Consider the following 23,202-nt stretch of genomic DNA (forward strand, 5'->3'; position numbering starts at 1 on the left):
TTCCATTCATTTAAATCGATACAGGTTTTCGATTTATTTTAGGCCGATACAAATAGCGGGGCTACCCCGTTTGGCATAAAGTCATTTGGCATAAAGCCATTTGGCATAAAGTCGTTTGGCATAATGGTCATTTCGCATAATGGTCATTTGGCATAATGGACGTTTGGCATAAAAGGAAAGAAATTATAAATTTAAATAGTGCTACTTAAGAGAACATCTGGTGATCAAAAGAAGGGAAAATTATCGATGAAAATGTTAGTAGTTACAATGCATACCACTAGTTTAACAACGTAATGAGAAAGAACAGCCTATGACCAAAAGAAGGGAAAATCATATATGAGAATGTTAGCAATGGTAACGCCAAAAACATAGCAACTCAGTTTTCAATGATTATGCCAAATGTCCATTATGCCAAATGACTATTATGCCAAACGACCGTTATGGCAAATTATTTTATGCCAAACGGCTTTATGCCAAATGACTTTATGCCAAATGGCGTTCCCCCACAAATAGCTATGTTTTCTACTTTTCGTCCCTATGCCTTGCGGCTGATCGAGGGCACGGTGATAATGAAAAATTAGCCAACTTACCGGATTCGTTGAGAAGTTTTGTAGAACCTATCCAGATTTAGACAGATATTTTTTTCGACTACCCCTTAGTAGTCGCGCTGTTGTATTTTATACAACAAGGGTTAAAAAACCTTGCCTATCGTACAGAGCATCAGCGTGATTCTGGGGGTAAAAAATCGTGCGCACACTGAAAAGTTTAAATTGAAAATTTAATCAGAAATCTTAAAACTAATCTAGTTTGTATCGGCCTAATTGTTCCTTATTTTTAGTGCTCACGTTTTAAAAAAATATATTTTGTTTCATTTAAACAAGCAAATGAAAGAAAAATTAAAATCTCGCGTTGAGTATCACACAGTCGTATCTGCAGTGATCGATTACTCTTCGTCGATTTTCTCTTTGGCTTAGTACACGAAACTTAACCGATTTTCGGAATATTTCACGATGCTGCACGATGAAGGATAATTACTACTTTCAACTTAAGCATGAAAAGCAGTCAAAAACAGTCACCAGGCCGCACAATTTGCAGAAGAGAAAATCGATGAAGAGAAATCGACCCCTGCTGATACGCCCTTATGATACTGAACGCGAGAATTGTAGTTATACCTACCTACTTGTACCAGTACAATGATTTAAATCTATTATCAATAAAAATACATGGAACTGATCAAATCAACCTTAGATGAAATACGGCCTATTTTAATAATTTTATTATCAATTATACCTTATGTTAATTTTTATACAAAAATTATAAATATTTTCTGGTTTAATGTTGCAATATAATAAGTTTTTATAGCTTCAAATTGTGAGTTGCTAGATTGATCATTTTTTTATTCGACAAAGCACATTTCTCGCTCTGTAGGGCACTGTAGACTGTTGGTGAGCAACTAAATTCTTAGCATTCCAAATGAGGATGCGGTGTAATATCTTGAAAGTATAGTTACCCATCGGAGTATGTTTCACAGTTAATGACTATTTTGAATCCAAGCCAAGTTTGTTTTTCTCTGTCACCATTCCGTTGCTGGTTGAATATCCCAAATGTACTGCTGGTGCAAGTCAGAACTGGAACAAACTAATCCCATAATTTAAGTTAAATTAGAGGGTTGTCATCTCTGCAAAATTGATAAAATTTAATTTGTTAAATGCAATAAAAATAATTGTCGCATAGAGTAACATAGTGTTGTTTGCCATTTCGTCATTAATGGAATTGTTGGTTGTATTTTTTCAGTGTGCTCACCATCGGCGGCGACATGGAAACAATTACCAATGTGGTTAAGGACGTCATGAAACATCTGGATAAGGTAGGTGTTTACTTATAAAATGGTACTGTGGTGCATGTTTTGCGTATTCGACTAACTCGTGGTTGTAAATACAATTTCCATGTTCAATAATCCGCCAAAGGTATATAAACAGCACAAATAGATGGGAGTAAAACGCCATCTATTGATATCGCGTGTCTCGTAATTACCAGTTGAAATTTTCATAAAGTGCATGGCGATGATGGCGACTGAATGTCTGTACACATGTGCTTTTGTTACGCCCGTTCCTCCTTTTGCGTTCCCCGCGCCTGTTGTATGCGGCGAAGTTCTGTTTCATTCCCATGATTTTTTCATGACTTCACGATAAAACGGATGGCTCTAGCGTGCGACAGAGGCACGCTACTAGCGTCTAAAGTCCTAGGAAAATAGTCTCCCGTCTATTAAATTTGTACCTTGCTTAGATGTTTTATATGTGACTAGTTTTTTTTTTAACAAACCATAATTCTTTGTTAATATTTTGGTAATTAAATATCAATTGGTAGCAAACACTACATTGCCAACGTTTGATCAACAATAATATTCATTTGTTGAGTGTCAAACAAACATTGTTTAGTTTCTTGTTTTACATTAACGCGATTCACATTTTTTTAATTCTTCATTTATGTTTATTTTTTTTTCTTTGTCTACAGGCTGGAGAAAATGAGTATGAACTCAGAATTTTGGTTCACCAGAGCCTTGCAGGATGTGTCATCGGCCGAGGCGGCACCAAAATCAAAGAGCTGAAAGACGTAAGTGTTATCTTATTCATCTTTTGACGTAACATTGAGAAACTACAATGCACTATGGGCGATAAGGTAGCCAATAATCGAAACACTGGATGTTTCTAACAGGTTTTTCTTGTACATCATTACCTAGTGGACACGTCTATTAAGATATTTCTGAAAAATAAGAGCAAGATCTGTTGTAGTTTCATTGATAAAGTAGCGGGATTGGGAACATAATGGACACATTAATCAAATGCTTATTTTAAGACAATAAAATGACAATATTTTTTAGTAACACTTGGCTGTATACCAAGTTCGTAATTAGTATGATGTGTTGCATCCATTCGTGGTGGAAAAACATTATATTATACCGTAAAGTGCCCTAATTCAGCACATTGCCTAATTCCGCGCATTTCGTACAAAATTATGTATACATGGAAATACACATTGATATTGCAGCAACTTTTTATGCCATTTGATGCTACTTTATATTAGAGTAAGTTTGAATCACAAATAAAAGCTAATAATGCATTTTTTTCGCGGCGTAAAAAAATAAGCAGTGTAGGCCCGTCTAAGTAGACGTCATTTTTCTAATTTCCTTAGCGTCCGTGCTAAGACTGTAGTACAAAAACAAAAGCGATTTCTTTATTGAAAATGTTTTATTTTTTATGCAATATTCCATGAAACTACTTGCTACAGATATATTTCGTAACGCTTCTATGAAATCTTATTAAATATAAGCATAATTAATGAGTTTTATCCCAAAAAGTATAGACCACAAGGGGAGAGGGGAGTAGTTTTAAAAATCCGAAAAAAATACCACGTGGTTTAGGGAAAGCCCCAAAGGATTATTTTATACATCTGTGCACACCAAATTTACTTAACATTGTGAACCAGTATTTGTCACCCTAAGGAAAAATATTTTTTTAAATAGATCTATAAAAAGACCTTTGATGTGTACGGTAAACGAAACGTTATTTAAGCCGAAAAAGTATAAGAATCGTTCAGAAACATTGTTTTTGTGTAAGGTACCGTGGGGCAAGTGGATAATGGATTTTGCATAGTTGGGATTCTTCAAATTCGAGAGACCTTAAATTAAAACAAATGAGGTCGTGTATGTTTTTTAGCTTGACTCCCACAAAATATAGGCAGTATACTGAAATTGATTTTTATGTAAAATTGAAGAAAAAAGTACAGGAAAAGTTTTTGAAAAAGTCTCCTTACTTTTCACTTGCCCCACAGGTGGGGCAAGTGAAAAGTTTATCGTTTTGGACAATAAATCCTAAAACTAACAGTTGCATTCACGATTTCTATTACCTTCAACATTTGTTAAGGCGTCCCAATGAACAATAACATAAGTAACATGTATACAAAGAAAATTTTGTTCTTGTTGCTTGATTTTTCTTCTGTTCAGTTATGTTTGTTGAAATGATTCGACAACATTATAACTGCAACATTTCCAATGTTAGTTCAATTGCATTTGTGCTCTGTAGATTTCCCACAACTCGTTATTTGTTTTTAAGAAAATCGGATATGACGTCGGATAACTCTTCAAATGAAATCAAACGGAATTCTTCAATAAAGTATTTAGAAACTTTTTTAAGTGGATACACCTATACCCCATTTTTATGTTTTGAACTAGCTTTACATAGACAGTCCACGAGATTTCCGAGCGTTATCTTATATTCGAGCTTTTTAATCAACGTCTTCCTTTTAATCGGCTGTCCGAAGTAAACATATTAATATCGTAATATTTGGAGAGAAGTTAGAAGAGAAGTTCCATAATTTGGCCATGATAATAGCATTTAACTCTTTAAGTATAGTGTTTCTTGAATTATCAGCAAGTTTGTTGTTCTATGCTAATTGCGAACCTTGTATACTTATAGCTACCTAAAGAGAAAACACAAATTCAATCTCTAATGAGAAACTTTTCACTTGTCCCACGTGATTGGAAAATTTACTATGCTTCAATTTAGTTATTTTTAGGTCTATGTCGAATTAATTCTAAAACTTTTTTTATTGCAGTTTAAAACTGTCAGAGGGGACAACTTAGAAGTGGTACAGAATTTTTTTTCCGCAACTTTTTTCCACTGAAAATTTTAATTTAAGATTGCACGCCGCCAACTTGTTACGGAGTGATAGTTGACAGGTTAACAATATTTCGCTCTATTATGCTATAATGGCTGAAAAATCTCAGAAATCTCTTACCTATCGTAATGTTCTCAATGGCCTCAAAGGTTTACGCATGAGTTTAAAACATTAATTCACATATTCAGTAAAATATATCAATTATTTTCACTTACCCCATTTACCCTATTGCCCCGCGGTACCTTATTTAAAATTGAGGTGACGAAAACTGGATCACTTGCATCAGTATTCGCCATGTTTTTAATTTCGGTTCCTGAATTCGCCACCTACGTTGATTTTTTTTTGTATGGTATTCAGTTGGAGCTGCCTGACAGCTTTACTCGTCAAGGCTGAACATTCGGTCTGGCTTTTGCCAAGTTCCCCTTTACCAGGACCAATACTTAGACCCTAGTCCGTCTGGCGCCCACATGAACACTGTTTTTTATTAGTATTGTGACGTGATAGTTTTTGAAAAGTACCCATATTCCCTTGCTTCTGAGAAAAAACGCATTGTGTAAATCAGCTACTCCAACAGAATTTGTTTGAAATAGTAGTGTCATTACCAGGAGACATTCGTCACCGTCAAATGAAAAAAACTCGTCGACGAAACTAAAAGAAGCATCGTCATCGCCAGTCAACCAGCATCGGATGACGATTTGCCGCTGAGATCTGGCGTCATGACGAACGAATACGATTCCTTCGTTACGGGCGAATCTTCGTTCGGGAGCATTGAGCCGACTAAAAATATGAATCGTGTCTTCGACAGATTATGAGCATTTTTTGAAAAAATAAAACAAAATAACAAAACACGTCTGGATTTGAACAAACGATCTCTGAATCGTCGACTCCACGCGCTTACCGACAGAGCTATTGTAGAATCATGAGGAGCGGGTTCATTTGCCAATACAAGCAATTATGTGATGGCATTCGTTGGTTGGTGCGAAGCAAGCGAATATACAATAAACACCTTCTTGTGAGTAAGGGTAGCAAGCGGAATGAAGAAAAATTTGCTCGTTGACGATTTTGGATTGAAGTTAGTCGTGCATTCTTTCGTCGATGACGAAACGACGACCTGCCAGAGTTATTATACTGGATGACGATGTCTTTTTTTATTTCGTCACCGCGCGGTGACGAATCTGACGATTGTCTGCCCTGCATTACTAATACTGTCTAGTCAAAATGATTTTGAAAAAATTGTCACTCTCTGTGCCCTTTTTATTAATGCTATTGTGATTAATCCTGTCTTTTATATATAAAATATATAGGATTTGAGTCTTGAATGTCAATTGTCGTCAAGTCGTAGGTCAAAATTAGGCTGTTTAGTCGTAGTTCTAGTTCATATCGTTATTCTTGTTGTTGAAAGTATTTGTTGGTTGTCTGTTCAACAATTTCTCGAGACTAGCATGTGTACCCTAATGATCAAGGCTGATAGCGAGTCACTTTTTAGTGACTTGGTCACCTTTTTTAAGCCATTCACTTCAAAGTCTCTTTTTAAAGCCATTTCAACTAAAGTCACTTTTTGCGTCGAAAAGTCACTTTTTTAAATCATTTTTGGAAGAAAATCATAAATTGTTTTTTTTTTAATTTAGGCTAAATTTTAAGTTAGGTCATCATCTGAACAACTGCATGTAAGTCTAAAAATATTGGTTCATGGTTTTCTTGTGAAAAAACTTTGAAATAAAAAATAATTATTTAATATTCTATTTGAGAGTAAAAACTTATCATATTTCTTAGGACATACTTTATTTGCAAACCAAACCTTTAAAAATAACCAGATAGATCTTAGCTAGAGTTTTTGAAAGTTTTTTTTACGTCGGTCGACGTACCGCGTAATAAAGAGCGTTATTTCAAAAAAAACCACGTAAAACAGAGCTCGTGTTTTTCTACGTTTCATGACCATACAAATCATAACAAAACATTGTTTCACACGAAAAAAAAAATCGCCTAGGTTTTTTTACGTCGTTTTTTGAAATAACGCGGGTTTTTTTATGCGGTACCGTGTAAAATCAAATCAGCGTACTTTCTTTTTTATGTATTTAAGCATCTATTCAAGAATGTATTTTATCATTTGTTTCTAAACATAAATTTTTAAAGAACCTCTTTTGATTTTTTTGAGAATTGTACCAGACCATATATTCATGGTTTAATAAATAAGAATGTTAATATAGAAATGCTCAAAGAATTTATCGTTTTCATTGACTCGTTCATGAAATCATGCATGCTTTCTTCAAAGATATGTGGCCTGTCGGATCTTCTTCTGGGCTTTTTTGATTCGCTTCGGCAGGAGGTTTTTAAAAGCCACAGAGTTCATATTTGACAATAATATGCGCGGTATTCAAGTATTTTTCATAGCATAGTTTATTACAATTCTACCGACTATAACATCCAACATCAAGTGAATCATGAAAGTGTTCACGTAATTTTGATTGAAATACTAGAGGCTAAGTGCAAATAATTACTTCAACATCATAACTCATAACTATGATACATTGGTTTTAAGCATCATTTCAATCATATTCGATCTTCTATCATCATTTATAATTTGAAATATTGATTAATGCCCAAGATTTACATTTTCAGCAATCTTTATTTGAAGTTTTAATTTCACAAATATTCCTAATTCTTATTAAAAAAAACTTATTGAAAAGATTGAAAATCTGCTATAAAAAAGTATTTTCGTAAATGTTTATTTTTCTGTTTGAAAAATTTGTGGAAGTACAATACAAATTTTCAAATATGGTGCTCAACTTCACCTACTACATGCAGTAGATCATATTGAATATTTCCTACCATATTGAATATTTATTGTAAAACAGTGCAATAGAATTGAAATAAAAGTGATTACGGTTAGATTTTCAAGTCACTTTTAGTCACTTATTCGAGAATCTAAAGTCACTTTTTGGTGACTTATTACTCAAATCTGGCCACTAAAATTACTTTTTTTCGATATCACTTTTTGCTACAAGCCCTGCTAATGATCAATCTCAGCGTCCTACTTTCCAAAGTCATCAATATAGTGAATGCGTACTTGCATCAATCGTTTGTACATAGAAAATGTGTCTAATTTATCTGAAATTAATTTAATTTAATCGGATCATCCATGCACGTTACACATAGAAATTGAAGCCGTGAGAAATGTTTCAAATGTAAACAAAAACTTGTTTTCAAATTTCTGAACGAAAAACACGTACAATTTCCTCGGTTTTCCATTGTCAATCGATTGATTAGACTATGGGCAAGCATATCATACAACCAGTGTCGTGTACTCTGAGGCCAAACGATAAAAAAAACATGTTGTCTAAAATACATACTTTGAGGGTCCAAAATGTATTTGGGTGTCCAAAATAACGAAAAACAGTGCCTCACAATTCAATTATTTTCGACGGTTTTTGGATTGTATGGGCATTTTTATTTCGTAGAGGAAGTTTTTCTCTACATTTTGACATGTTCTTTGACTTGGTTAGGCTGTGCAATTAAATAATTGGGACAGAATACTAAAATCACTTCCTTAGGGGGTCCAAAATACGACCGTTACCCTACCGCATATTATAGGTGAGAGTCAATCGAAAAATTATACACGATCTCATTTATTTACATTTAGAGTCTTTATGATTCAAAAAACCTCAACTATACGATTTTCGTTACCCATTTGCCCCGCGGTATCTTAAGGATAAATAACAAAATTCTAAATTGCTTATTACCTATTAGACTGACCCAGCTCAGTATGGAAGAAAAATAAAGTTGTATAATTCCACGGGGCACCACCCAGAATTATTCCTTAGGGTTAGAGGAAGACTTCCTGAAAATGTCAGCTCATTTGGTCGTTCCATCAGCTGGCGCAATTGAATTGAAGTTAATATGGGATTTTCAGCTCAAACATATGGGAAATAAAACATCATCTCCTGATTGGGTCACGATAATTGTTGATCGCGTTCAATTGAACTCAGAATGTCAAAAACATTACTTGATATCATAGAGAACAATATTGTAGAAGGTTGTATGATGATTAAAATTGAGAAAGTTGGTGTTTTAGCTATCTGAAGTAGATTTGCAATACTGCTTAGTATTTCTGCAGCATAGCTGGGTGGTAGCCGACGGATTTCACGCCAAAATTTCAAAATTCGAAGTAAGAAAAACTTTTTTCCCTAAAATATGCCCAATTTGTAATGTATGGACGACTTTTAGTAAATTTAATTACGAAACTTTTTGCTTAAGGATGATCAAAATCTGAAATGGCCGTTTTTTTTTAAATCGATTTTAAAATTTTGAATAATTTTTTTTTTCAGTGTAGAAAATGTGTTTTGATTTTTTCAATATTTTTTTTCTAAAACTTCAGGAAATTTCACAACAGTCTCCCATACAACAGTTTTTTGTAGGTCTTACCGTTTTCGAGTTATACGGGTTTATAAAAAAAGTAAAAAAAAACAACTTTGGGACTTAAAAAATTCGATGTTAGAAAAACTTTTTTCCCTAAAATATGCCCAATTTGCAATGTATGGACGAATTTTAGTAAATTAAATTACGAAACTTTTTGCTTAAGGATGATCAAAATCTGAAATGGCCGTTTTTTCTTAAATCGACTTTAATGTTTTGAATATTTTTTTTTCAGTGTAGAAAATGTGTTTTTATTTTTTCAATATTTTTCTCTAAAACGTCAGGAAATTGCACGACAGTCCCCCATACAACACTTTTTTGTAGGTCTTACCGTTTTCGAGTTATACGGGTCTTTCCAAATGTTAGTCTAGATCGATTTTGAAAAAAACAAAGTATGTAAAGTATCTTAGTTTCACATAGTCTTCACACCCAGAAAGTTTCATTGAATTCTGAAGGGGTGCTGCCAATCCCTTTGTCGAGTTGGCGTGAAATCCGTCAGCCACTAAGCGCATCATAGCCACCTATGACGCGAGCTGCGGTACAAGGTGTATGCATATAAGTGATTGTACGGGAGTGCTGATCTTAGCCTAACTTTCAACAACTGAAAGGGTAATGAAAATGAGCTTAAATCCAGATACAACCTTCTGTAACTATGTTCATTAGGGTATAAACTAGTGAATTTGTCATTCTGGGCTCAATTGAACGCGATTAACTGGTATACGGAACGAAACAATGACATAGGGTCAATTTTCAATACATTTGAAACGTATATTCCATACAAACTTCGAATTGAATGCGCCAGCTGGGGGAGCAACCAAATGAGTTGAAATTTTGAAAGAGCATTTTTCTTACCTTAAGGGACATATCTAGGGGGTGCCCCGTTGAGTTTTACAACTTTTTTGTTTAAGGGCCAGTCTATTACCTATACTACAGCTACATCGTGACATAAAAATTGTATCAATCAGTTCAATAGTTGATTTATAATACACACTTGAACACATAACTTCCCTGAAATGAGAGGAGTCTGGTAAACTTATGGTATTTGATTTTGCCTTAAATGACCAAATTATATACGCGTAATGGGCCGTCTTTTTTTTTTTTATTACTCAACAAATTTTTAATAAAAAATATGATATAATTATACCGTCAACGTACCAGCACCCGCTAATGTTCCAGTAGCCCGCTTACGAGTTTAAAAAGTAAGGTAATTAAAGTAAATACACAAAAAAATTTCCACAGTATGATTCATTTTGTCGATTTGAACCGTATAGCCGCAATAGTTTTCAAATTTACTTTGTGTAAACTTATCTTTTTTCAGTGTGAGCGGGCTACTGGAACATGAGCGGATACTGGTGCAGCGATGGTACCTTAAAGGTTCAACAAAATATTGAGCTGTTAAAAGTTTAGTGAAAAATTACAGTGTATTGTAGTTTTTTCAAGTTTGTACATCTTATATGAGAGATGTACTAGAATTTCTTTATTTCCAAAATTACGCATGGTTTTTCAAGTCGCGTTTATAGTTAAATTTTCATTTTTTTTTCAATTCTGATAAATAAGCAGATGGGATTGAATTGCAATGCACCACAGTGTAGCCGATTTGAGTAATATAAGTACACGTTTCAGGCAACATATGTGGACTCAGTCGATCAAACTCTGATGCACAGTTATTCGTTAGTTAGGTTGTAGGTAATTATACAAATTTTGTCCTGAATACCAGGAAGCAGGTAATTATGTCAACCACAAAGTTGATCGACTCATGTTTGTTATGTAGTGTATTAATACATTTTTGTTTATACCCTTATGCAGTTGGTTGGTTGGTTAAACATCTTTGAAATATCCTTGTTGTAACAGCACCGGAATCAGACGGCATTTGTTGCGTTCGTCTCGATTCGTTGATCAAGAAAACACCCGGCTCGATGATGGACGATGCATCTGTTCATCATCATATTGCATTGTTCGCGCAGAGATGATGACTCCTTACATTCACGACGATTCCAGAATGGAAAAATCAATCCATCTATGGTTTGATTTAGCTTTTCTCTACACAATATATTTACCGCATCTAAAGCTTAAGATTAAAAATCCATCAATAATTGTGTATAATATATGCAGTATTTGCGAACACCAAGGTAAATGAGATTTCTAATCTCAACCAAACGTTAAAATGTGTGGAAAAGAAACATATATTTCTTTTCCTGTTTATCAAATCCCAAAAAAACATCAGCGTCGCGATGTCGCGAAGTTGCGAATGATAGGCAAGATAAAATAAGATATATGACTTGATAGGTAGTTGAAAGACATGTGGAAAATATAATTGTTCCTTCAAGTTGCGAAGCAAGTATTGAAGCATTTACAATGTATAGTAGGAAATGTTTAAAATGTGTGAACTATGAAACAAAACTGATTCCGATACAAAACGATCTAGTTTTTTTTTTAATGAAGCAATATATTCATCTTAAAATTATGTTTGTTGATGTTATGTTTCAACAACAATTTTAAGTACGTAGATTCAGTGTTCTGTGTCAAAAAATACAAACCTTAAGAAAAGTAATAAGGATATCGACTAGTATTTTTCTATAGTATATTTCAAGATTGTATTGGTTTCATTGGCAGTTTCTCGCGGGCTCTCTTTACCGTCAAAAAGGGGGACTGACTGATCATTCTGTACGTATTGTGTGTAAAGGAAATCTACGGAAGCAGTGAGTGTGAGAGGAAGCACATTTCGAGTCTGCGCACCCGCTTTCATCATGCTGTACACCTTTTTCCATATTCAGTTTTCGTGTGGCTTTGATCCTTGTTACATAGTGTTAAACCCTAGAAGGGCTCTTTCGATCTTCTGGATTATAATTATTACTACAGAGGAACCAAAAGTGAATAATTTCAAAACGACGATGTCACATTACTTTAACGTATTTAAAGCACAATTGTGTACTAAAAAATATCGCGAAGAAAAAAATATACTGTGGATGTATATTCAGGAAAACTACTCAATAATTTAATGGATAAGCAGTGAAAGAACTCTTGAGACAAAGAAAAATCGAATTTTCTCATCAGAAGAAAAATTCACGTTGCCAAATGGATTTCGAGTTCTACAGGTAATATTCTATATTTATAAATATAATTGAAATTTGGTGGTTCAATATTTTGTGCTTTCCTCTCTGCTGAGAAGACCATTACGATTTTATAGAAATATTCAATCTTCGTTGAAAGTTTTTTTTTTTTTCAAAATCGACTTATCCTTCATATTTATAAAAAAAAAGTGACGTCAGATTCAGTATTGATTATGGTCAAAAAAGTAAAATTGAAAGGAAATCTGTTGAAGCACATTCTGTATTTTTACATTTTGAAAGTGTCTATTTGTGACTACCGAAATAAAAGTTAATTTATCAGCTGCTGTTTCAGCCCATTCAAACCAGTTTCATATTCCTCTTAGTTGCCTTGTGCGATCCCGGCAATATGTGATGTGCTTCAGGGTGTCTTTTTCCTTTTTTTTTATTTCGCTGGTATCCTTTATAGCGGCAGACTGCTTTCGATAATTATTTCTTCGCTTGGTCTGCTCCGTTAGCTTACGTCTTCCTCACGTATTCACATGTTCATAGCTTATCTATAGCACAACTCAACGGAACAGGATGTATGTGCATGTGTACGTATACGACTATAAGAGGGCATGTGCATGCTGCTGTATGACTTTTCCTGTGAAGATCTGTCGGTGAGTGAAGTTTAACGCACATGAATTCCTCAAAAGCCACAGACTCAAAACGAGAAGCAATAATCATTAAAATAAACTGAAACATATGCTCGTTTATCTTCTTTTCCGTTCGTAAATTCTTTTTTTTTTCGTTCTCTTTTTGTCTTGCCAACTCACATCATCTGCTCCGCTATCAACTTCTTTTTATGGAAAGGAAAGCTGCATCTTTCATCCTTCGCGTTATTCATGGTTTTCTTCCTGCTGCCCAATTGCCATTCTTTTACGAACGAATGAAATAAAAAAAGGAAAAGTGCGCTTCTTGTTGCTTTTGAAGCGCGCGGAAATTCGAAGTCCGATATGTACCACTTTTCTCTGCATTTGTCACTCAAATGCTCATCTATATATCCTACATATTATGGCAATTGTTCAACTGCGCCGGATGTGTCGAAATACACGCAAATGAAGTTATAAAAAAATAACTGATGCATATCACAAATACAGGTTAGAAATATCAATTTTTATTGGCAAACATACTTTACAAATTACAACTTGATACATAGATTATTATTCTAATGGGCTTTATTGGTTTTTATTATTATTATAATTGGGGGACAATTCCCTATTACCTGTCATCTGAAATGATTGGGATTTTGAATTATTGTTACTCAGACAACCTAACTGGCGTTAAGTTATTGAGCAGAGATCTACACACATCCTGCTTTTCTGGACAACACGTGAACTTAAACGAAAGTTTTTTTTAATTTTCATATTTACACGGAAATGCTTCGTAGTATCAATAATTTATGTTTGTCATAAAATTATTTCATAACTTTTCCGCTGAAAGTTTTTATCGTCATTATGATAATTACTGTTCTATACAAAAAAAAAAATGATTCAAATTTGTATTCACTAGGGTTTTTTTACGACGTATAGCGAAAAAAACAGTGTGATTTAAAAAAAACGCCATGAAAACCGCGTTTTTAAGTCTTAAAAAGCCGCATTTTTTTAGCAATGTAAAAACAGTCTATTTTTTCGTCATTTCATGACCGTACGAGCCATTTTGTGGAACATTGTTTTGTATCTAAAAAAAAATCTGAAGAAGGTTTCATTTTACGTCCTTTTTTAACGATGCGTTTTTTTTAACGTGGTACCGCATAAAAAATCGTGAAAGATAAAACCGCAAAAAATTCAACGTATTGCATTTTATTCTGATAGCTGTAAAAGTCTGAACGGAATATCTCCAGAAAGGTGAGTCAACGAGCTTGAAATTTGTTTAGAGAAAATCGATCAACTTTGATGGAATGCTTGCTTTCTATTTCACTAAAAATTTTGTTCTACTACGGCTAGTTTACGAGCTATGGATTTTAAAAGTATACTCTTTATACAAAGAAATCGTGAAAATTTAAATATGGTTTTCTAAGAAAACAAGCTACTTTTGGTCATATACCCACGCCTTCTACCTGTGGTGAACATTTTATGAAAATCGAAGAACTTTCGGCCCAAGCCTGACGTTAATTAAAAAAAATGCTCGCCTGTTTCCCAATATGACTTTTACAATCAACATTATTCTGGTTTGCAAAAATATTATACGATTTTTGTATTTAAAAAAAACGTCTAAACGATTCATTTGATTCAAATAATGTATTCAAAAAAGTTTGAGCAAATCACAAGGACTAATAAAAATCATGGTTAATCCACTTTAGATTATACATGAAATAAGTTTTCTCAAAAGCACACCCTATGTTTTTTTTTAATATTATTTCTTGAGGAAGCATTGCCCTAAATTTGGCTGTAGGTATTCCATAGAATATTGAAAGGCTTCAGAATATTTTCCTCGTTTTTTTTATATACATTGAGGCCTGTTTTGTTGCAATATTTATATGAAAACCAGTACCATCAGTGCACCATATTCCGTTCATTTAAAACAAGTAATGTGTTCTAATGTTTATCAAAAATAACTATTGAGTCTATTCATACTTTTTTATGCCTCATTGTAGTTCAAAGCATAGGCAATATGCGGCAAATTAGAACGAATTTGAAGAATCTTCATCAATTCCCCCTGCCCCTCATTTGTCTGTTTTCTTACGTGCACATTTAAATTATTTTAAGGATTCCTGTAAAATCTCAACAGCTGAACAGCTCGTTAAAATAAATTATCGGAGTACGGTAAATGTTTACAGTATTCGGCAAAAATTGACTGGAATCTGTAAATTTTCGACGGAATTACTGTGTTTTATGAAGCTTAACCCTCTAATACCCAACCCCGCCTTTAGACGGGGTACACTTTGGAATTTTGTGTATTTTTTCGTAGCTCGGAAATCAAAATAATTTTATTTTTGGCTTAAACTTTGACTCATAACACGCATATAAGAAAAGATGTTTATGACTTTTGAAACTTTTTTGTATTTTTGAAAATTGTTTGAAAAATTGTATTCTTATATAACTTACAAATGCATGGGGTTCATTAACGTGTAATATAAAAAATCGTACCTTTTATATTTTTCTACTATCAACCTATCACAGAAGAACAGCTTAGTGGTATTAAAATAGTTTCAAATCAGTTTTTCCGTTATTTACACGGAAAATAAAAATATTTCCAGAAAAATATTAAAAGTTTAATATTTTTAAAAGTATTGTAGAAACTAGAATTTTTATTATTGCCAAAAATCAATAACTAGAAGAGGCTTCAAGAAAAAATGAAAAAGGATAGGGATGTTCAAAAATTAAAATTGGAAAAATCAAAAACCAAAATTCATAGATTTGCGAATAAAAATAAATCATTGTCCAAAATGCGTTTAGAACGATTTTAGATAACGAAAAATGACATTTAGATCGAAAATAAAAATTTGGGTATTAGAGGGTTAAGCTTAAGCTCTATGTTGCCAAACAGCAATTTTTCCATTTTCTTCCACTAAACGTACATGAACACCGACTGGATATGTTTGATTGTCTTTCAAATGCTCATAATCTGCAAGCTTGATAATACTCAACATCACCAGAGTTCGGTAGCATGCTCTAGAGCAGTATGTTTTATTTGCCTCTTTGTGAGAGGGCGAAAAAATATCTAGCAGAGAGGCAACGAAAACTGAGCGAGGAAGATGCTACAAAAAACAACACGGAGGAAAATTCCATAAAAAGAGTGTCATCCGCGAGGCCTGAAAAACCTCGAAATCGCCTCATTTTTGCACCGCAGAGGAGTTTCAAGCCTGATAATCTGTCGACGACATGATTTATTTTTTATGGTGAAACATCTCAGAATCCAAAGATGGCCGCCTCAATGGTCGACTTAGCGTAGTGCAGTGAAAATATGTGTTTTTTTTATACGTAACTTATTAAAACTTTAAAACCCATAATGCTCTAAATTGTCGAATTGAGCTCATCCTCTTATATACCCTACCCTACTAACCCAATCTCCCAATCCCGTGACGTATATGAAGATAGTTTGGGTACCCTGTATCTTCATAAGGTGAAACATCTCGGAAACCAAAGATGGCCGTCACAATGGCCGACTTGTGCCCCTACTCACGTTTTCAAAGGCACTAATCTGGAGAATTAGTTGACCATTTTCTGATCTTCTTATTTTAAGCTTTCTGCTAGTGCTCAAAGCCAAAATAAAAAATGCACTATTGTTGGATGCTTCCTTCGCGAGATTTGTGCTTTTGAAGTTTTAGTGCAATCTTAGAAGTTGATTCCAAACGGTTTCTCCTTAATCTACACAGTTCTTTTTCTCCATTCGACGGCGAAAATTGACAACTCTGCTCATAGTAGCATTATTGTACTACTACTAAAGCTCAGTATGTAAATTTATTCTACCTTCTGTTTAACAAAATAAATATAAAAAATTGTACACGATGGCAAATATAAGGCCTTTGGGATGGTACACAAATTATGTCATGCTAAATTTCAACTTTTTTAACAAGCTTGAAAATCAGCAAATTTCTGCAAAAAATAAACGTTTTTTGTTAGATGCAAGGATGCTTTTTGATGTACATCAGGTATTCGAAATGACGGCGACATGCCTCGACAAGAGTTGTTTTCATGTGAAAAATAAAAATTACTAAAGTGTAACTTTGGGGAAATATTGTATTCCTTAAATATTAATTTTGTACTTCAATCTATTGTTACATTTTTAAATTTTTTGACCGCAGCCTATTTGACGTCATAAAAGTCAAAGAAATTTAAATTTTAGTTCAATTTCAATTAAGATTCATAATAATATAAAACATGAGATATATTTTAAAATAATAAAAACACAAAAATGCCATTAAAGTAAATCCAATACAAGAATGCAGTGCAGAACCTCATAACGCCTTTTTCGGTAAACGTATTTCCCAGCGTGGGGTTTATAGGGATGTTTGTGTAAACAACGCAGATTGGCCATGGCTAGGGGGTGCGTTGATATTAGCAGATTAGCAGATAATAAAAAACACAAAAATCGCAAAAAAAGTTTTTGGTAGTTTTGGCAGCCCATTCATATGGAGCCCGAACATTGTGCGGCGTTTGGTACGCCGACCCTAAATATTCCGAGAACTTGATAAAAACATTGTGTTACCACATCTCGGTAAAATAAATACCGAGATCGCTATATTATGCAATAATTCTGACAAATCACAAGAATCTCTTGCTTATCGTAATGTTCTGAACAGCCTCAAAAGCTTACGCATGAGTTTAAAACGGCTATTCACATATTCATATTGCCTCGCGGTACCTTAAATCCAGTAATGCGTAATTCTTGAGCCCATCTTTTATGTTCCCATCAAATTTCTCAAACAATTAGGGCTGATAGGGTATGGTCCACCAAAGCAAAAGAGAATAGAATCATCAAAGCAAAAGAAAATGTAATCGTTCCATTAGCTCAATTTGTAGTTTGAAGTATCTTCTTCCATATTACAGTTGTATTTTGTAAAAAAGTTACTTAGACTTTTGTTGGGAATACTTTTTAAAAACACTATTTGCGTGATTTTACACTATAAGGGGGTGGACCGGTTGTCCCTATACGGGGACATATGAGCCTCCATACTAAATCTTATTTATTAAATGTTAAACCGTTTATAAGACATAACATAGAAAAAAAAATGGATGGTAGGGTTTTGTACAAGTCTGATTTGAATCATGAAATTATATGTGTTGCTGTCAGTTCAATAAATCATGGTTCTAAGATCTTCATTTTTCAGTCATTTTCGTAAATAAGTTTAACCAGTCAAAAATTCTAGTTTCAATTGACATCACGTGCGGTGACGGTATTGTAATGGAACTGCAAAAAATGACATGTATTGATTATCGTGATAAGCTTTGAACAGCTGTGCCCATATTGCCCCGTTCCTAGATGTTTTATATAAGTTCTGTTTTATTGATTTTTTTTTAGAATTTATACAATTTCGTGCACATTAATGACTATAGATAGATAGTGGAAGAACGAATTGCTGTGAAAAAATTGAAAACAATAAAAAAAAATATGCAAAGCTTATTTTTACTTCAAAAATCGTATAAAATTTTCGCAGTTGCATCATCATTTCAGATTTTCATGAATATATAAAGTACAAAATCAGATTTTCGCACGGTTTTCACGGTGGTGGCTAGTTGAAACATGCTTTATGAGGTCCTAAGGTTACTGGAATCAAAATCGGTTTTTAAAGCTCAAAAGAATAATGCCCATATTGCCCTGTATGACCTTACTTCCCCGCCATTGTTTACAAGAATATTATCTAACGTTCATAATTTGACGATTTTATTGACAGCAAATTGGATGCAGACTGAAGATTTTCTCCAACATTGCGCCACAGAGCACTGACCGTATCGCGCAAGTTATTGGAACCGAAGACCAATGTCTGACGGCCTTGAACGATATCATCGGACTGATCCAGGGAACGCCAATTAAGGGTCCAGTCCATAACTACGATCCTCATAATTATGACGATATGTACGCAGATGAATACGGTGGATACGGAATTGGCGGAGGTGGCGGCGGCAACTTCCGCAATGGTCGCAACGCTGGTGACAATGCAGGAGGAAATGCAGGTGGATTCGATCGTCGTGAACGTTTCGATGATAGAGGCCGAGGAGGACGAGGATATGATCGAGGAAACGATCGTAATCGTGGCACCATGAGGTAAAATATATATTTATTGTGATTTATAATGATGGTATAGCTCGAATTAACTAAATAATTCTTAACGTATTGCAGAGAACGAGAATTCATAAATCCATGGGCACCCAACGTCAATGGCAATCAAATGGGAGGCAACGCTTTTGGAGGAGGCGGTGGCCTTGGAATGGGAGGTATGGGAGCAATGAACTTGGGAGGAACAGGAGGAAATATGGGCAATATGCCTAATATGGGAAACATGGGAAATATGGGCAATATGGGCAGCATGGGTAATGGAAGCATGGGCAGTTTTGGTGGGCAAACCACAACTATGGATAACAAAACATCCACCCAAGTTACGATTCCTAAAGATGTAAGTATAGAAGTTATATTTCAATGACGATGTTTCTAACGGTAAATGCATTTACAGTTAGCTGGTGCAATCATTGGAAAAGGCGGTGGTAGAATTCGAAGAATTCGAAATGAATCAAACGCTTTTATCCAGATTGATGAAGCTTTGCCGGGATCAACTGATCGTATCATCACGATTACAGGATCACAAAAGGAAATTCAAGCTGCCCAGTACATGTTACAACAAAGGTAAGCCAAATCATTTAGGATAATCATATTTTATAATGTGTAAGAATGTGAACGGCAACATCTTTAGAAAATTAACCTAGCATGGCAGACTACCGAACTAATTTAGATAACACTAAAGCTCAAATATAATAATCATACATATACAAAGTGCCCGAATCAACAAGGAATGTACTCATTGTATTGAATCATGGCTTAATTCCATTGCTACAATTAACAATTCATCGCAATATTTTGTATGGAAGACTAGTGATTTTGTTGTTTTGCTTACGATAATAACAATAAATCTCAAGTCTTTCTACAAAGTTTGCTGCTTTCTTCAAATAACACATACAAAAGTTAGCAATATAAACTGGGACAGATATTGAAGTTACCCATATATTTTGTTACTGTTAAGTAATTGTCAAATTTTACCTTTCTCTCATTTCAGTGTGCGTGAAAATCTTGCCGGAGGTGGAGGCGGTAGCGGTGGTGGTGGATTCAACCGCAATTGAATGCATTTAATTTGCTCTACGCATACATTACCCATTTAGTCTGTATAAGACACATGTTTAGCTGTAAGTCCATAGCTACAGTGGCGAAATATCAAATTACACCAACATGGGATCGCGACATTAAACCGATTGAATTTCTGATGTATTATGTCGGTTTAGTTCAGTGCAAAGTCTTATGATTATATGATTTGATTTTATTCGCCACTGTACATGACCAAGTAAAAGCCACCGGCTCAGAAACGAATCCAAGAAATAGTTGAGCTACAGAATACGTGTATAATGAGATCAGTTTGTGACCCTTCTAGCCGTAACAATAACAATCGATTCATTTTCTGTTTAAAAATGTCTACCAATTTTTACATCGACATAACTGATTCGTTAGCAAAGAGACAAAAGTATTGTATTATTTTATCCTGTTTTATACATCCTTTTGGCAACATAAAGTTGAATATTTCTAATAAAACTACTGATAATAATCCCTATTTGTGATGGGCCAATCATACATATGTGTGGATGTATAAGTTACATTCTCTATTTGTAATACAAATGTTTTAACGCAAAATATATCTTAGTGCAACCACGTTTGTCCAGTACAAAATTTAAAGCATAAGATCGGACATATAAACGCCACGCGTGCGTTGCGTAAAGTACCAAAGGACAAACACGGGAAATAGTGGAGTAACTGATTGGACACGATATTTGTTTGAATCATTCATCAACATATGGCAGGTATTTTAAGTAGCCGTTCAAAATAAAACGAAATGTTACGGTATTGTGAGATGGGTGATGATTTAACTGAAAGATTGATTTTCCGCCTTGAGTTCAATAAAAGAATAAATCACTTATAAATGCTATATATGTTAATTTTTATCCGAAATTCACAGAATAAAGTCAACACGTCATACTTTGAAATGGGAAGGGTATAAGGCCAATTTTCGCCCTAAAAGCCATTGGTAACCGAGTGTGTAGCTTGTTGTTACCGAACAAACGAATGGATTTCAAGAATGCTACGATGAAGAGAAGAAGAAACAACGAGCTACACACTCGGTTACCAATGGCTTTTATGGCGAGATCACAAGCTATGCGAGAATTCTCGCATAATTTCTGATCTCGCCCTAAAAGCCATTGGTAACTAAGTGTGTTACCACGTTATTTAATAATGCAACGATGAAAAAAAGATCCTCCGCTACCGCACTGTGGGGAAAGTTTTATCACAGACAAATTTTATCTTTGTCCATTTATTCGTTTAACAACAACGAACTACACACTCGTTGCCAATAGGTATTTTTTTTACGAAACGTTTCAAATCAGCTGATCTTGAAGAACTTTAAAAGTTCTTTGGTGCCAGGGGGCATAACTTGTGATCTTGCCCTAATAGTTATTGATAACCGAGTGTATAACTTGTTTTTACCGAGCAAACGAATGGATTTATACGTTATTCAACAATGCCGCGATAAAGAGCATTGGGGTTTCCTTAGCCGAGTGGTTAAAGTCCGCGGCTCGGTTCAGGATCTTTTCGTAATGGAAATTTCCTTGACTTCCCTGGGCCTAGAGTATCATCGTACCTGCCACACGATATACGAATGCGAAAATGGCAACATTGGCAAAGAAAGCTCTCAGTTAATAACTGTGGAAGTGATCATAAGAACACTAAGCTGAGAAGCAGGCTCTGTCCCAATGAGGACGTAATGCCAAGAAGTAAAAGAATACGAAAAAGAGCAGATCCTCCTGTATCTCCCAGTGGTGAGAGTTTTCATCCTGATCCATTCATTTGCTTAGAAACAAGGAGCTATGGGTCATTTTACGAAGCTGGTCAAATGATAGGAGACCGGGGAGAATTCAATCATCGTCATCAGTTTTCGCGATGATGATGGTTGATGACTGTGCATTTTTAGCGTAGCTTTTTATCCAGGCAAAAACATAAATGGAGAAAAATTATTTAAGTATTTCTGATCACAAAAGTGTCTTTTTATGTGCAATATGGATAACAAAGAGGTGGCTGATACAATAACTAGGTGTAATGTTACAGTAACGAACATTTTTGGATTCCTTTTTCGTTATTTTCCCCACGTCCCCGTTTAGTAAGATGAAGCGTTTTTAAAAATCACGCTGGATTTAATCCCAGGTCTTCTGTCAACTGACGCCGTTGCGGCAATCAGCTGTTCCGCTCTTCAATAAAACTTGAAAACAATGGTGCCAGTACCTGTCAACTTTGACAGGTACTGGCACCGTTGTTTTCAGGTTTCCCGAAGGAGGGAAAGAGAGCGATTGGTGAGCGTGCAATGGTGACGTCAACTCCGGAGAAATTTCTGAAGGAACGCCGGAAGAATTGTAAGAAGACCTACAGAGGAATTCATGGGGGAAACCCGGAAAATTCCTTGAGGAATACCCGAAAGGACTACGCAACAATTCCAAAGGAGCTTTGGAGGAACTTCGGAGGATATGCTGGATTTAATCCAGAAGAATTGCTGAAAGAACTCCTAAAGAATTTCTGGAACAACTCAGGATGAATGAACGGTGAAGCACCGATGGGTATTCCAGAGAACTTTAAAGGAATTCCTGTAGGAACTCTGGACAAAATCCTACAGAATCTCAGCACTTAAACATAAAAGACAACAGTCTTAAGTTTAAAGAGATCAATAAATATATAAAATAAATAAAAATAAATCTCTAAAAGAAAATCCTAGAAAAACTATGGAGGAACTCCGGATGTGTTTCTGGAGGAACTCTGGAGGCGTTTCTAGAGAAGCTCCGGGGTAATTGCTTGACGAACTCTAGAGATATTCCTTGAGAAACTAAGAAGGAAATTCGAGGAAATTCCTGGTGGAGCTCCAAAAGAATTCCCGGAGGAATTCTTGGAGAATATCTCCGAAGGAAATTCCCGGATTATTTCTTGGAGGGATTTCTCGGAAAAGTTCTTGGAAGAAATCCCCGGGGGCATTCCTGGAGGAAATCCTCTAAGAAATTCCTGGAAAAAATCTTCGGAAAAATCCTGGTGCAAATTTCCCATGAACTACCTGAAGAAAATTTCCAGGAAAATTCTCTGAAAAAAATTCCCGAAAGAATTTCTGAAGAAAATCCCCGGAGAAATTGCCTCATGATTTTTTTGGTTGAAATACCAGTTAATGCTGAGAGCGAGATCAACGATGTTGAAGTTATCAAGCAATCGGATGAAGTGGAAAAACAGGAAGTCGAAGAGTCTTACGAAAAGGACGATTTCGACGAAAAAGAAGACAATGACGATAATA

The 23,202-nt window shown here is 34.8% G+C and overlaps 1 protein-coding gene across 3 annotated transcripts in view; it reads left to right on the forward strand.

Moving 5' to 3' along the window:
* Positions 1-20,803, forward strand: part of LOC5565718 (heterogeneous nuclear ribonucleoprotein K) — a 50,992-nt gene extending 30,189 nt beyond the window's left edge. For 2 of the 3 annotated variants that reach the window (XM_021844130.1, XM_021844131.1), the window contains exons 5-10: positions 1,795-1,867; positions 2,515-2,613; positions 18,517-18,887; positions 18,963-19,236; positions 19,294-19,463; positions 19,891-20,803. In XM_021844130.1, the coding sequence (XP_021699822.1) occupies positions 1,795-1,867; positions 2,515-2,613; positions 18,517-18,887; positions 18,963-19,236; positions 19,294-19,463; positions 19,891-19,954 (1,051 nt within the window). In that variant the 3' untranslated portion in view covers positions 19,955-20,803. Of the gene's footprint in view, positions 1-1,794; positions 1,868-2,514; positions 2,614-18,516; positions 18,888-18,962; positions 19,237-19,293; positions 19,468-19,890 lie in introns of those variants that run through there. The other variant, XM_021844132.1, reaches the window with a different exon arrangement.
* Positions 20,804-23,202: the final 2,399 nt, after the last annotated feature.

This window comes from Aedes aegypti, chromosome 2, assembly GCF_002204515.2.
Source record: "Aedes aegypti strain LVP_AGWG chromosome 2, AaegL5.0 Primary Assembly, whole genome shotgun sequence".
In the NCBI taxonomy this organism is placed as follows: Eukaryota; Metazoa; Arthropoda; class Insecta; order Diptera; family Culicidae; genus Aedes; species Aedes aegypti.